Raw genomic sequence first — 15,279 nt, forward strand, 5'->3', positions numbered from 1 at the left:
TTAATTGCACTATTAAGATTGGGGTAGAAACAATGGAAGTTAATTATAGCTGCTTTTTTATGCTCCTATCGTTCAAAGGGAACCCTCCAGGCACCTTTTATTCCTCTCTGTTCCCCACCACCGCCCCCTAACCTCAGTGCTCCTGCAGCGTGGGTGGTTTTCCTGATTCTAAAAAGTGACAAACTTACCACCAATAATCCCCAGGTGGGAGTAATTAGCAATTTTTCTACACAGGGATGCCTAGTTAGGGTGGGCGTGCTTGCTGAGAAGGGCAGCCCTGGTGTTCCTGAGCCTCTGGCCTCTCTACCAACCCCAGACGCTCATGGACGGGAAGGAAGAGCAGTGGTTCTGAAGTCTTCATTTAATGACAAAGAGCCTAGATTTGACATTGAAACTCCCCGAGTCTACAGGAGTAGCATCCTTTTTAAAATCCGTTCCTTCTTTTGCTAGATACATATCTAGTGCCTATTGGGTATCAGGCTCTGTGCAAGACCCTGGATATGCATGACTGACTAAACCAGTCCTGGTCCTTCCTTTGTGGACCAATATACCTCTAAAATCCCTTCAAACTCAATACCTGGTGATTTGTTAGTGACCTGTTTCTCCCTCCCTCTCTCTCTCACTCTCTCTCTTTCTCTCTCTTACATACACACACACATACGAATGTAAGCCCCAGGACAGCTGCTTGTCCATAGCTACATTCTCTGTGTTCTTCAGCTCCAATAGCAGTGCCTGGCACATAGGCACTTAACACGTCTTCGATGAATAAACAAGCAGGTGCGTGGATGAATGATCACCTTTGGAGGACAGTGCTTGGCAAAGCAAGGTTCTCAATACTACTTGGATCAAGCAGTTCAGTAACAGGCCAGCAAAATTAACCAACCATTTTAGCTCATGACTCGTTGCTCTGGAGGGATTTCATAAAGGGATCACAAATAGTGTCTAAACCAGGGGTCCCCAAACTTTTTACACAGGGGGCCAGTTCACTGTCCCTCAGACCATTGGAGGGCCGGACTATAAAAAAAAACTATGAACAAATCCCTATGCACACTGCACATATCTTATTTTAAAGTAAAAAAAACAAAACAGGAACAAATACAATATTTAAAATAAAGAACAAGTAAATTTAAATCAACAAACTGACCAGTATTTCAATGGGAACTATGCTCCTCTCACTGACCACCAATGAAAGAGGTGCCCCTTCCAGAAGTGCGGCGGGGCTGGATAAATGGCCTCAGGGGGCCGCATGCGGCCCGCAGGCCGTAGTTTGGGGACCCCTGGTCTAAACTCAGGCTTCGAGTGTCCCTGAGGCCATCAAAGATCAGAAAAGTAAGTTCTCTCTGGTTATAGTTCATGGATCATGGTTCTTGCCCCCAAATCCCAGCCTGGCATTTCCCATTTTCCTCTCCATCCTCTTCCTCCCAGGGCCGTCAAGTTCTCGGCCAAGCTGATGGGGCAGGCAATGGCCAAGAGGGTCAAGGCAACCATCCTTTATGCCACAGAGACAGGCAAATCGCAGGCCTATGCCAAAACCTTGTGTGAGATCTTCAAACACGCCTTTGATGCCAAGGTGGGTAGGGGACACTGCGAGCGCTCCAGCTGCCTGTGGTAAATACAGTTGGGAGGGGAGAGAGGGAATTCAACAGAGTAGGACCTTTTAAGAATGGATGAAAGCATGGACCAGATTTCCTTCAGCACACACACGTACATTTTCACTAATTTCAAGGGACTATGATGTTTCTCTCCCTGTGAACCCTCCAGGAGTCCAGGAACCACAAAATGAAACCCACATGTCTAGTGCAAAATGGTAGCAGGTTTATGGAAATCAATTTGGGAGGCAGTTTAAGAAGCTCTGAATTCAATACAATCGAATGGGTTTCTTTGCTGCAGGACCTATCAGACAGAGCCTTTAATCTGCAAAGATGTGTTATAATCTCTAAAAGAGAGGGACAGAGGTTGTAAATGTTTCCCACACGTTTGTTTATGGCTCACTTATTTCAAGGAGCATCTCCGGCGACCAGGCTTCCCTAGAACCTACTTTGAGAAATGTTGCTCAAGCCACGCTGAGATATAAGGCAATCATCTTTCCCTAGAACAGGTATCTCAGACTTGTTTGACCCAAGTCCCCAACACTGCTGAAGGGAAGATTGGAAAGGAGGCCAAGCAGACAGTTGGTCATATCTAGCCAGCCAGGTCATTCCCAGACTAGATGTGGTCAAGAGGATCAGTAGGTTGTAGATAGCTAAAGAGTCTCAATCAGGACCTGTCTACACAGGCAGCCAACCCCTTGCACCATGGCTCCAGATGCTCTACAGTCCATCGAAAGGTCCCGCACTACCAAAGAGCTTTCAGCTCTGCCCACTGGAGCCCACTGAGATAGTGACACCCAAAACTTTTGGTTCTTACAATGAAGATGGCTCGGAATGACTCATCTTCTTCCTCTCTCTCTCATCTCCTTCCCCCCATCGCTTCCTGTCCTCACCCACCTCCTCTCTCTCTCCTCATCACCTCTCTTCCTACCTCTGTCCCCTGCCATCCCCCCACCCAGGTGATGTCCATGGAAGAATATGACATTGTGCACCTGGAACATGAAACTCTGGTCCTGGTGGTCACCAGCACCTTTGGCAATGGAGACCCCCCTGAAAATGGGGAGGTAAGCTGAGTTTTCACCTGTTCTAGCATGTGGTTCCATCAGCAGGGAGAAGGAGGGGCTAGGGTGACACCCACTCTTCAGTGGCAAACTGTCCCAGAGCCTCACAGACAGTGATTTAAATCTGGACCCACCCTCGGCAAGGGTTGGGACAATTCCAAGTCCTCAGTCTATTGGTGTCCAGTGACGAGCTGGTTCCTAGTGCAAATGTTATCACCTCAGTGAGCTACTTCTTTAGAATAGACGCTCTAACCAGGAACATGGTGTCCCCTGCTCCAGATGAGTCAAATGGGGACAGTATTTTTATAGAGAGAAAGCCACAAAGGGGCTTTGTATGCCGGGGGTGGGGAGTCCACACCTGCAGTCCTCTAAGCAGCTGACCCTTCTGTGTGTGGCGGCAGCTCCAGCCTCGCCCCTCACCATCCCGGCCATCCTGGCCCCAGGCGTCAGACTCCTCGTTTTGCAGCTAGGACCCCAGAATCCTCCGCGCCTGGCCATAGTCTGGTTTTAATAATCCATGCTTTACGTATCACTCACCCCTTTTGGTCCACAGAAATTTGGCTGTGCTTTGATGGAAATGAGGCTCCCCAACTCTGTGCACGAGGAGAGGAAGTAAGTGAATGACCCTCCAGGGTCACAGGACACCCCGTGGGGCTGACAGAAAATTGTCTTTTGGCACCTGGGGTTCACATCGGAGTTCGGGATGGATGTTGGTTGTGACCTCACGTCCATCTGTGACCAGTTCTAGCACGTGGGTGTCTGTGTCCCACTAGAGCGGATATTTTGGTCTCTGACTAGAAAATCTTGGGTTGGTCACGTCATAGCCCATAGTGCCTCAGTTTCCCCCTCATCAAATAGGGCTCAGTATACCTGTCTGAACTTTCTCATGTGTTGGAATCACATTAGAAGATAGACGTGTATGTCCTGTGAAAAGTTAGGAGCACCGTGTAGGTATCGGTTGTCATCCCTCGCCTTTGCAAAACCGCCACTCAAAATCAGGGAAATGCATCGCCTTCCCTGGAACTTTCCATTTGAGGCTCCAAGTAGAGTTGCAGCGAAGGCAGAGCTTGCATTGGAAAAAAGGCAAAGAAATGGCTGTTGTCAAAGGATGTTCATGGTGAAATTGCATCTCGTGTGGGGCTGGGCTCTAAAGATGTTTCATAAGGTGAAAAACACCTGTAGCCAAAATTACCCTGGAACAGCCCTTAAACCCCCCATGAAGCTGAGCATGTGGGGCACGTGCACACTGAGCTGCCTTTCGGTGAGGCCGCACAGCGTCTCCTCCAGCACGGAGCAGACCCCGTCTTCAGTGGGGCAGCCAGGGCTACAGATGGCTGTGTTTGGCAGAAAACCCCTCCTGGCCTTCCTGTAGCTGAGCACGTGTTGCCAAACTCACATACATTCCGTATCCAGGGGACAGAAGTGTCCCTTGTGCTCAGCCCCTGTTCTGTGCCCAACTCCAGCACTCACTGTCCCGGCCCCTCTCCTCCCCACCCCGTCCTGGGTGGTCTCCAGCAGGCTCCCCTCACCCCTCCTTCAGGGAGAGATAGGGCACCATCCATTCTCCCCTCTAGGTACCCGGAACGCTTGCGTTTCTTTCCCCGTAAAGGGCCTCCCCTCCCCCGAGGTGACACAGAAGTCCGTGGTCTGGCTGCAGCCCGTGACAGCCAGCTCAGGTAGAGCGTGTGTGCGTGGGTGTGCATGTGCATGCATGCACATGTGTGTGTGTGCGTGCATGTAGACGTGTGTGCACATGTGCACATGCATGCCCCATGCCAACACATCCAAGGCCACATCCGGGTTTCAAGGTAGACCTCAGTTCTAACCCAGGCTGTGCCACTAACCCACTAAGCGGCCTTGAGCAGGTCCCTTGACCTCTCTGGGCCTCAGTCTTTCTTATCTGCCAAACGGGGAGAAGCTCTCTCTGCCCTGACCAGCTCTGGGAGCTGTTGCGAGGACCAGAGGATAACAATACAGGGGAGAGCATTTGGAAAAGCCTCAACCCTCAGACAAATATACGTGCTGCTTCTCTTACCCCACACCATCCGCCGTGCCTCCCACACTAACAACACAGCCACCCCCTCATATGTTGCATGGTTTATTTGGCGTAGGGACTCAATGGGCAACTATTTTTAGGGCAGAAAATACGCTTCCATATATTTAGAATTTTCCCGACGCTGAAGCGAGAACTTTGTAGAACGTCCAGCTTAGACGCCCTGCTGCCAGAATGCGCTGTTTCTTTTTTCGTCTCCTGCTCTCTGATTGGTGTATCGAGTTTTTGTGTTTTGTTATTTTTTGTTTTGTTTGGGGGTTTGGGTTTTTATGTTGGGTTGGTTTTAGTGGGTGTTTTTTTGTGTGTGGGGGTTGTTTGTTTGTTTGTTTTCTGGTCTTGGGGACTTTCTGGCTTTATGTTTTGTTTTTACCCTGCCTGAGAACAAAACATCACTTCTGGAGAAAAATTGGGAAATCAGGGTTTGGTTTTGTTTCCTCAAATCTCAAGGCTCTCAAGCCTGTCATGGTGACAGCTTCCTTCCCCTTCAAAACTTAATAAGAAGCCCTGTCTCCTTCCCTGCCCGGTGACAGTGTCAAGCACGTCTCATGTGGACTTGAAATGTGGAAGGTGACAGACCCTTGAAACGTCCAGGGACCGTAACCTTACAGAAAGAGCACTGTCCAATAAAACTTTCTAGGTTGATGTAAATGTTCTGTAGTTCTGCCACCCAACGCGGCCACCACTGGCCACGCGAGGTTGCTGAGCCCTTGACGTGTGGCAAGTGCACACGAGAAGCAGAACTTTTCATCTTATTTCATTGAATTAATTTAGCTTTAACTTTAAATAGCCACAGGTAGCCAATGGTGACCACAGGGGACGATACAAATCTGGGTCCTGGCTACTCAACCTGAGGTCCGGGGACCAGCAGCATTAGCATTTCCTGGGGGTTTATTACAAATGCAGCCTCAGGCCCAGCCCCAGACCTACTGGATCAGGATCTGCATAACGAGCCCCAGGCTGATTCTTCTGCATGTGCAAATGTGGGGAGCAAGGAAGAGTGGTCTAATGGTTAGGGGTGGTCTGTTCTACTCCTGACTTCTTGCCGTTGAAATCATTTTGACTGTCTGGGTCTCAGTTTCCTGAGTTGACGGTGGTCAAAACCCTTTTATTTTTTATTAACTGAGAAGTGGGGAGGCAGAGAGACAGACTCCCACATGTACCCCAACCGGGATCTACCCGGCAAACCAACTAGGGAGCAATGGTCTGCCCATCTAGGGTCTGTTGCTTAGCAACTGAGCTATTTCAGTGCCTGAGGCAAGGCCATGGTACCATCCTCAGTGCCAGGGCCAACTTGCTCAATGAGTCATGGCTGCAGGAGGAGGGGAGAGAGAGAGGAAGGGATAGGGGTGGAGAAGCAGATGGTCACTTCTCCTGTGTGCCCTGACTGGGAATCAAACCTGGGACTTCAGTGCACCATGCCGATGCTCTACCACTGAGCCAACCAGCCAGGGCCCAAAAACCTTTTCATATGCACGACTCCAAGTACAGCTGGCTAGCCATGATCATGGGGTGGGTGAGGGTGATTTGATTTATTACAGAGGAGGCCACCGGAATGTTATGGTCTCGCTCATCACACAAGAGAGGTTCCTAGAACCAGGACAGGTCATTTGGAGATACATCAGGGTGTTGACCTCAGGAGGCGCCTCCAAACAGGAGCTCATGACTCTGTCATTTTGGCAGGAGCTACAAAGTCCGGTTCAATAGCGTTTCCTCCTATTCCGACTCCCGCAAGTCATCAGGCGATGGGCCGGACCTCAGGGACAACTTCGAGAGTGCCGGGCCCCTGGCAAATGTGAGGTAAGCCAGGGGCTCGGGCATCGGGGACAGTGAGGGCTCTAAGGGCGCTGGACCTAGTTACAGAGTGAGCAATGCTTAGTAAATAATCCAGATCACAGATTCCTGGCTATTGAAGTATTATGTCCATCAATACACATTGTTTTAAAATTAAATTTAATGGGTTGACATTGACCAGTAAGAGTACACAGGTTTCAGGTAAACATCTCTGTATTATTTGAACTGTTGGGCACTGTGTGCCCATCACCCAAAGTCAGATCATTTTCTGTTGCCCTGTATTTGTCCCTCTTTACACCCCTTTCTCCCCAGCCCCTTTCCCCTGGTAACCACTAGTATACTTTTTTTTTCTTTTCTTTTCTTTTTTTTTTAAGAAGCTGGAAAAGGGGAGAGACAGTCAGACAGACTCCCGCATGCACCCGACCGGGATCGACCTGGCACGCCCACCAGGGGCGACGCTCTGCCCACCAGGGAGCGATGCTCTGCCCCTCCGGGGCGTCGCTCTGCCGCTACCAGAGCCACTCTAGCGCCTGGGGCAGAGGCCAAGGAGCCATCCCCAGCGCCTGGGCCATCTTTGCTCCAATGGAGCCTTGGCTGTGGGAGGGGAAGAGAGAGACAGAGAGGAAGGAGGGGGGGGGGTGGAGAAGCAAATGGGCGCTTCTCCTATGTGCCCTGGCCGGGAATCGAACCCGGGTCCCCCGCACGCCAGGCTGACGCTCTACCACTGAGCCAACTGGCCAGGGCCTAGTATACTTTTTAATAGACTTCATTTTTAAAGCCGTTTTAGGTTCATAGCAAAATTGAGGAGAAGGTGCAGAGATTTCCCACTTACTTCCCGACCACCAAGGCGCGCACACACACACACACTCACACACACACTCACACACACACTCACACACACTCACACACACACACACACATACACACACATACACACACACTCACATACACACATACTCACAACACACTCACATACACACATACTCACAACACACACACACTCACACACATACTCTCACACACACTCACACACACACACTCACACACAGCCTCCTCTGCTGCCAACCTCCCACACCACCATGTTGCATGTGTACCATTGTACTGTCCTCAGAAAGGCCCTGGGGCCCCAGGGGACAGGGTCAGGAGAGAAGAGGAGAGGGGATTGGAGAGCAGTGGATACTAGCCTACATTAACTTTCATTTGACCCGTGAGCCACCTGCACCTGTCTCAGGTCCATCCTCCATGATGGAGAGTGTCTTCCCAAATTCTCCTGCCTCCTTCCCGCATCCCCCACCCCAGCCTCTCACCATCTCGGCCCCCTCATCCTAAAAAAAAAAAAAAAAAAATGAGATTTGGGGACAAAGCCGGACGCTGTGTGGAATAGGTTAAATAGCTCCACTCTTTGGCTTGTCTGAGAGGGACAGTCTACGGCAGAACTCTCTGGCCTGGGGAGGAAGTGGGGTGGGTGTTCTTGCCCCACTTGTGAACCTGTCATTCCACTCCCAAAGAGGTCAAGACCTACAGCCAGCACCCAGCCCTGGAAGGGTGACACCAAGTGTCTGTAGGACAGTGAGCACTTGGCAGGAGGGGCCCTCTGAGGCACAGCCGTCCACTCCCCACACTGAGAGCAGCCAGCCCCACCTCAACACAGACAGAAATCTCACTAACTTGAGCCACATAGATTCAAACAGCAACAGTTTCTTGGTGGTATCTATGCAAAGAGGGTCTGTGAAACGAATTAATTTCATGGAGGTCCCTGGGGGCCTCCATTGTTATAGGTTTCATTATCTCTGTACTTAAAACTGATCTCGTTTTGTAGAATTACAAAACCTGTAGAATGTAAGCCTTCTAATAATGTAGACTGATTTTCCCAATTAGGTCAGCTTAGAAAGGGACAGTACAGGTTCTGGATGAAGGTTGTCCCCAACTCATCCTCCTTAGGAAATATTGGGAACTTTTTCCTGAGGACCGTATCACCTCGCAGAGAGACCAGAGGAAGGAGAATCCCCAGGTCTCAGGTGTAATGATGGCCTTCTCCAAATAGCCTTGGGATTGCCCGACCACCATGGCTGAACGCAGTCCTACTGAGGATACCAGATGTATTAGTCTGCTTGGGTGGCCGTAACCAAATCCCACAGACCAAATGGCTTCAACAACGGAAATGTGTTTTTTCACAGTCAGAGAGGCTGGAAGTCCAAGATGAAGGTGCCAAAAGGACTGGTTTCTGATAAGGCCTCTCTTCCTGGCTTGCAGACGGCCACCTTCTTGCTGTGTCCTCACATGGCCTTTCCACTGCACATGTGCAGAGAGAGGAAGAGAGTATCTGGTGTCTTCCTCCTCTTATAAGGACAGCAGTCCTGTTCAAGTAGGACCTTAATATCATGACCTCATTTAATCTCAGTTACCACCTTGAAGGTTCCATCTCTAGTTACCTTGGGCGATAGGAATTGAACATATGAATTTGGAGGGGCATAGTTCTATTCATAACACATCCCCAAAGTCCCCTAGCAAGGGCTTTCTGTTGTCTCTTTGGCAGGTTCTCGGTGTTTGGCCTTGGCTCGCGGGCGTACCCTCACTTCTGCGCCTTCGGACACGCTGTGGACACCCTCCTGGAAGAGCTGGGGGGAGAGAGGATCCTGAAGATGAGGGAGGGCGATGAGCTTTGTGGGCAGGAGGAGGCTTTCAGGACCTGGGCAAAGAAGGTCTTCAAGGTAACCATCTTCTCGGATCTCAGAGGCCCAGGGGGAGAAGTCATTCTCCCTTTGACCCCCAAAGACAGACTACCTAACCCATCGGAAAGAGAAGAAACCTGAGAGAAGCCTGGCTCTTCCCCCACGTATCCATCGGGACACAGATTTAAACAACCCAGATGAGTTTGGGTGGCCTTGAAACACATACTCTCCAGCTTGACTCCAACCTCCTGCCTGATGGCGAAGGAGTGAGTGGGTCTACAAAAAAAAGTTACTGAGTTTTGGAATCTCAGGGCTGGGAGGAGTCCACCCCTTACTCCCATTTGTGGATAAGTTGACAGAACACATGGAGTTACTTAACCAAACCAAGGGCCATGCCTTGACTTGGAACTCAATCTCACCAACCTGTCTACTTGGACAAGCTTATTCCTCTTGTGCAAGATATTCACTGGCCAATATGGTAGCCACTGGCCACACATGGCTGTTTAAACTTAAAGGTAGCTCTGGCTGGTTGGCTCAGTGGTAGAGTGTCGGCCAAGAGTATGGAAGTCCCAGGTTCAATTCCTGGTCTCACAGCACACAGAAGAAGTGACCATCTGCTTCTCTACCCACCCCCTATTCTCCCGCAGCTATGGCTCAAATGAGCAAGTTTTCCTTAGGCTCTGAGGATGGCTCCATGGCCTCGCCTCAGATGCTAAAAATAACTTGGTTGCCAGGTAATAGAGCAGCAGTCCCAGATGAGCAGGATATCAGCCCCAGACAGGTTGCTAGGTGGATCCCAGTTGGGGTGCTTGTGGGAGTCTGTCTGTTTGCCTCCCTGCCTCTCACTTGATTTAAAAAAAAAAAACAAAAAAACCACTTAAAGGTAAACTAATTGACATTAAATGTGATGAATGGGTAAATGAAATACCATTCAGCCATAAAAAAGAATGAAGTCCTGACTCATGCTACTGCATAGATAAACTTTTGAGAACGTGATGCTCAAAGTGAAGCCAGACACAAAGGTCACATATATTATATCACTTCTTTTATATGAAAAGTCAGGGATAGGCACCTCTATAAAGACAGAAAGTACATTAGTGGTTGCCAAGTTTTTGAGGAAGTGGAAATGGGAGTTACTGCTAATGGGCATGGGGTTCCTTTGGGGTCATGAAAATATCCCGTAAGTGGTTAGTGCTGGTGGTTGCACATTCTTATCAATATACAAAAAACCACTGAATTGTATGTTTTTAATATTAATTTTATAGTATATAATTGTCTCTTTACCTATAACAATATACAATTATATAAAATATAGCTGACATACATTATATATTCTACATTCATGTATATGTGTATAAAGTAAATTGGATGGCAACGTCTGTTTCTCAGTAGCACTAGACACATTTCGGGTGCTCAGAAACCACCAGTGGTGAGCGGTCACCATATCAGACAGCACAGGGCAATCCCATCACAATAGAACATCCTATTCTAGACACGCAGTCACAGAAGAATGAGTGAATGATGGCCTCCTATCTGCATGTGAGGCACGCTTCAGTTGGCCTCCTGGGGGAAACAAAAAAGCAATGAATGTAGACCCACCTTGACCTGCTCCTTCCCTGGCCCTGGAATACCTTCTTATCAGCAACCCCTGGAGGAAGGGGGCTATGCCACCTTATACTTCGCATTCTGAAAGCAAATGCCGGAAGAGCAGGAGGGGAAACTGAGGCCTCTGAGCAATAGAGATATCTGTACAGGGACGCTGTGTCGATAAGCTTCTTCCTGCATTTCTTCCTAGACAAGAAGGAAAGAGATACATAGGCTTTTTTTTTCACACCACAAGATAACTGTTTGGTTCTCGACCTCAATCAGCCAACGCTGAGCACCCAGATGCAGGGCCTGTTACAAGCCAGCCTGTCCTTTTGCTGCCCCCCCCCACCGGGTTCCCGTCATCCTCACAGTCCACCCCCAGCCCTGGCAGCCACGAGCCTACTTCCTGTCTCCATGGGTTTGCCTATTCAGCCCCTTTTGTATGAACCTGGTCTGTCGTGCCTGACTTCTTCCACTGTAGCACAATGTTTTCAAGGTTCATCCACATTGCAGCATTGTAGTGCTCCACTCCTTTATTTCATTTTAAAAGATTTCCTTTTTTGTGATTGCAATCAAGTGACAAGGACGTACAGAGAGTTCCTTCACCCACCTTGCCTGTTAACATAACTGTGGCCCCCTCGCCAAAACGAGGAGCATCAGTACAGTAACAGGAATTAAACTACAGGCTTTATTCAGGTGTCACCAGGTTTCCCCCTGATGCCCCTTTTTCTGTTTCAAGATAAAATCCGGGGACCATGTTAAGTCCTAATGTCCCTTTCATCCCCTCGGCTGTGTTTCTCAGTCTTTTCTTTTATAGTCTTGAAAATTTTGAGGAGTACTGCCGAGGCACTTTGTAGTATGTCCCTCAGCCTGACTTTGTCTCATGCTCTTCTCAAGATTAGAGTGGGGCGAGGGGTTTGAGGGGAAGAATAGCACAGAAGTGAGGCATCCTCATCACCTCATACCAGAGTACCTGGGGTTGACAGGACTGATTTTGGAGATGTTAACCCCGATCACTCATGAAAGTACATTTCTTTTTTATGGCCAATAATATTCCATCGTATGGATATACCACATCTGTTTATCCATTCGTCATTTGTTGGACCTTGGAATCATCTCAAAAATCAACACGAGGCCAAAAATTGGTAAAAGCTCCCCTTGAAAAGCTTCTGAATGATCCATGGCTTTTATCTCAAAAAATAATGCTGGAGAATAATTCTTAGAATCACTAAAGTTAGAGAACTTAAGACCTTGGCAAAAAAAAAAAAAAAAAAAAAAAGGAAAATTTATATGCAGGTATCCAGATATTCATTATATTTTGCCTTTAATGTAAAAGAGTTATATACTAAACAGATGTTAAGTCCTAAAGTCAGTGGTAAATATGATATGTCCGATCATCAAAGGCACTCAAAAAATATAGGATGGATTAGTGGGAGGGTGAGTAAGTGGTTGGTTGGATGGATGAGCGTGTGAGTGGGTGAGTGGGTGAGTGGATAATGGATGGGTGGATAGATGGATGGTTGGATGGATGGATGGATGGATGGATGGGTAGATGGGTGGGTAGATGGGTGGGTAGGTGGGTGGATGGATGGGTGGATGGATGAGTGAGTGAGTGAGTGGATGACGGATGGATGGATGGGTGAGTGAGTAGATGATGGATGGATGGATGGATGGATGGATGGATGGATGGATGGATGGATAGGTGGGCGGATGGATGGGTGGGTGGATGGATGGGTCGGTGGATGGATGGGTAGATGGGTGGGTGGATGGGTGAGTGGGTGAGTGAGTGGATGATGGATGGATGGATGGGTGAGTGAGTGAATGATGGATGGATGGATGGATGGATGGATGAATGAGTATGGATAGGTGGGTGGATGGATAGATGGGTTGGTGGATGGATGGGTAGATGGATGGGTGGATAGGTGAGTGGGTGGGTGAGTGGATGACAGATGGATGGATGGGTGAGTGAGTGGATGATGGATGGATGGATGGGTGGGTGGGTGGATGGATGGGTGGACAGATGGGTGGGTAGGTGGGTGGATGAATGGGTGGATAGGTGGATGGATGGATGAGTGGGTGAGTGAGTGGATGACAGATGGATGGGTGAGTGAGTGGATGATGGATGGATGGATGGATGGATGGATGGGTGGGTGGGACGGTGGATAGATGGGTAGATGGGTGGGTGGATGGGTGAGTGGGTGGGTGAGTGGATGACAGATGGATGGATGGATGAATGGATGGATACATATGACTTGGAGCTGTTGGAAAGGAGTCCATCTTGGCTGACAGAGGTCACTGACAGCCCTGTGTGTGCCACAGGCAGCCTGTGATGTGTTCTGTGTGGGAGATGACGTCAACATTGAGAAGGCGAACAATTCCCTCATCAGCAATGACCGCAGCTGGAAGAGGAACAAGTTCCGCCTCACCTATGTGGCCGAAGCCCCAGAACTTACACAAGGTACTCCTCTCCCCTCTCCCCTCTCCCGGGTAGGCATTCATGACAGCGGGAAACAGGAAAGTTGGGAGCTCTCACCTCTGGAAGGTGCTTAGAGAAAGTGGGTTTCATTGCTTTGGTCTCCCTCCCAAAACAAATACACTGCTACTGCTCTACACTTCGTAAAATGTATGTGTGGACACATCTCTCTCCAGGAGTATGAGGACCCTGGCCCCCACCCTCTTCTCATCTAAGTCCAGCCAGATCTGCTTCCCATTCTGCATCATCCACAACCACCCCAACCAAAGCCTGCCCGACCTCTTCTCTTTTACCTCTTCCCCTTACTCCAGAGGACAGTGGAGGAGTGAGTAGAGGGTCAGTAGAAGCCAAAGACGTTCACTGACAAGTGTTTAACCCCTTTCAGGAAGACTGTTTTGCTCCCCGCAGGTCTGTCCAGTGTCCACAGAAAGCGGGTCTCGTCTGCTCGTCTCCTCAGCCGTCAAAACCTTCAGAGTCCTAAATCCAGGTAGGCACACCTTGGTCACTCACTTGAGTCACCCACCTCTGCTCCGGAAGCCCTCACAAGAGGGCAGGACCGCCTGCTGACTCCAAGGACCAGGTTCCTGTTACCGTCCCAAGTGCCGTCGAGACCCCTTGGCTGCGTTGCAGCATCTTGGTTTCCTGCTTTGCCTTCGCCAGGCTCCAGCCTGGAGGCCGGAGAAGGAGGTGGTGGCGATCCCTGGGGAAGGAAAAAAGAGAATGGTTTTATAAAGGAGTTTTAATATAGACCACTCCCTTGCAGAACTGCTAAGGGAGTTTTAATATAGACCACTCCCTTGCAGAACTGCTAAGGGAGTTTTAATATAGACCACTCCCTTGCAGAACTGCTAAGGGTACCATAGCATCTTGGTCAAAATCACTTAATCCAGGCATTTCCTCCTTGCAATGGTTCTCCTCTGGAGTCCTGCTTAAATTTCTTTGGAATGACGGGAGGCTCATTACTGTGCAAAAAGAGCCACCGTGTGTTTCAAAGTCCTAATTGTTAGAAATAGTCTTACGATTGCGTAGAACCAAAGCCTATCTCCCTAGCACTTTGTTTTGGTCCCGGTACACTCCCCAGTGACACCCGAAACAAACTCGAATCTTCCAGAGAAGACACCTCCAAAGAGCCAAGACCTTGACCCTTCTCTCCCGGGCCCACATTCATTCCATTTGCTCTTCCCGAGACCTAGTTTCCCATACTCTGTCCTGCTGGAAGTGTCGTTCTCAGCCCTGGTCCCAGTGCCGTGGAGGTCCTGTGGTCCCTGCCAAGTATGCTGAGGCTATTCCTGCCCTCCCAGATCGGAACACAGCCGCCGCCGCTGCCCGAGACGGCACATGTTCTAAGAGCCACGCTGACCTCCCTTTTAAGCTTGTCTATCCTCTACTCTTAGCTGCCAAGTATTTTTAGAGTTATCCAGTCTATCCATCCCTCCACCCGGATAAGTAAAATTTCTAACACCCATGAAAGTTTTAAAGACCTTTTTCATTGTTCCCTATTGACTGGAACATCTTTCACTTTGCAATCGTAGCCCATGGCGATCTTTGGGAAGCTTGATTCTCTGCATGCATGGCATAGGACAAAGAGTGATCTCTCGAGCTGGACAGCTCTGGGTCCTGACCCCAGCTCTGCCACAGCAACAGCTGTGTGACCTCAGGCAAGGCCCTCGGGCCCTCCGAGCCTGTCACCTTCCCTAAAATAAGAATGGGAGCTGTGATGACAGCTGACGTTTATCCTGCACTTCATGTGTGCGCTGAGCACCATCCTGAGCCCGTTCTGTGCGGGATCGCCCGTAGTTTTGATTACCTCAAGAAGCAGGTACCGTTATCATCCACAGTTTAAATGTGAGAAATGACTATTAGAAAATGCAAGCGACTTTTTCTAGGTCACACGGACTGGGTTTCTCTGACTCCAAAGTCAGTACATACCAAATGCCCGTGCACGTGGCGTCCACCGTGCCGCAAGACGGCTCTATCAGAGACACCTTCTCAGAGCAGAGGTGTGATGGGTTCCACTACCATTCTGTGTCCACTGCAGCTTCATACGACTGCA

The 15,279-nt window shown here is 49.3% G+C and overlaps 1 protein-coding gene across 5 annotated transcripts in view; it reads left to right on the plus strand.

Annotated features, from left to right (window-relative positions):
* NOS1 (nitric oxide synthase 1) overlaps positions 1 to 15,279 on the plus strand; it is a 154,823-nt gene that overhangs the window by 121,863 nt on the left and 17,681 nt on the right. For 4 of the 5 annotated variants that reach the window (XM_066370812.1, XM_066370814.1, XM_066370813.1 and 1 more), the window contains 8 exons: positions 1,426 to 1,570; positions 2,549 to 2,653; positions 3,204 to 3,262; positions 4,225 to 4,326; positions 6,384 to 6,500; positions 9,031 to 9,205; positions 13,073 to 13,211; positions 13,635 to 13,713. In XM_066370812.1, coding sequence (XP_066226909.1) covers positions 1,426 to 1,570; positions 2,549 to 2,653; positions 3,204 to 3,262; positions 4,225 to 4,326; positions 6,384 to 6,500; positions 9,031 to 9,205; positions 13,073 to 13,211; positions 13,635 to 13,713 — 921 coding nt within the window. The remainder of the gene's footprint in view (positions 1 to 1,425; positions 1,571 to 2,548; positions 2,654 to 3,203; positions 3,263 to 4,224; positions 4,327 to 6,383; positions 6,501 to 9,030; positions 9,206 to 13,072; positions 13,212 to 13,634; positions 13,714 to 15,279) is intronic. The other variant, XM_066370816.1, reaches the window with a different exon arrangement.

Source organism: Saccopteryx leptura, chromosome 2, assembly GCF_036850995.1.
Source record: "Saccopteryx leptura isolate mSacLep1 chromosome 2, mSacLep1_pri_phased_curated, whole genome shotgun sequence".
NCBI lineage: Eukaryota > Metazoa > Chordata > Mammalia > Chiroptera > Emballonuridae > Saccopteryx > Saccopteryx leptura.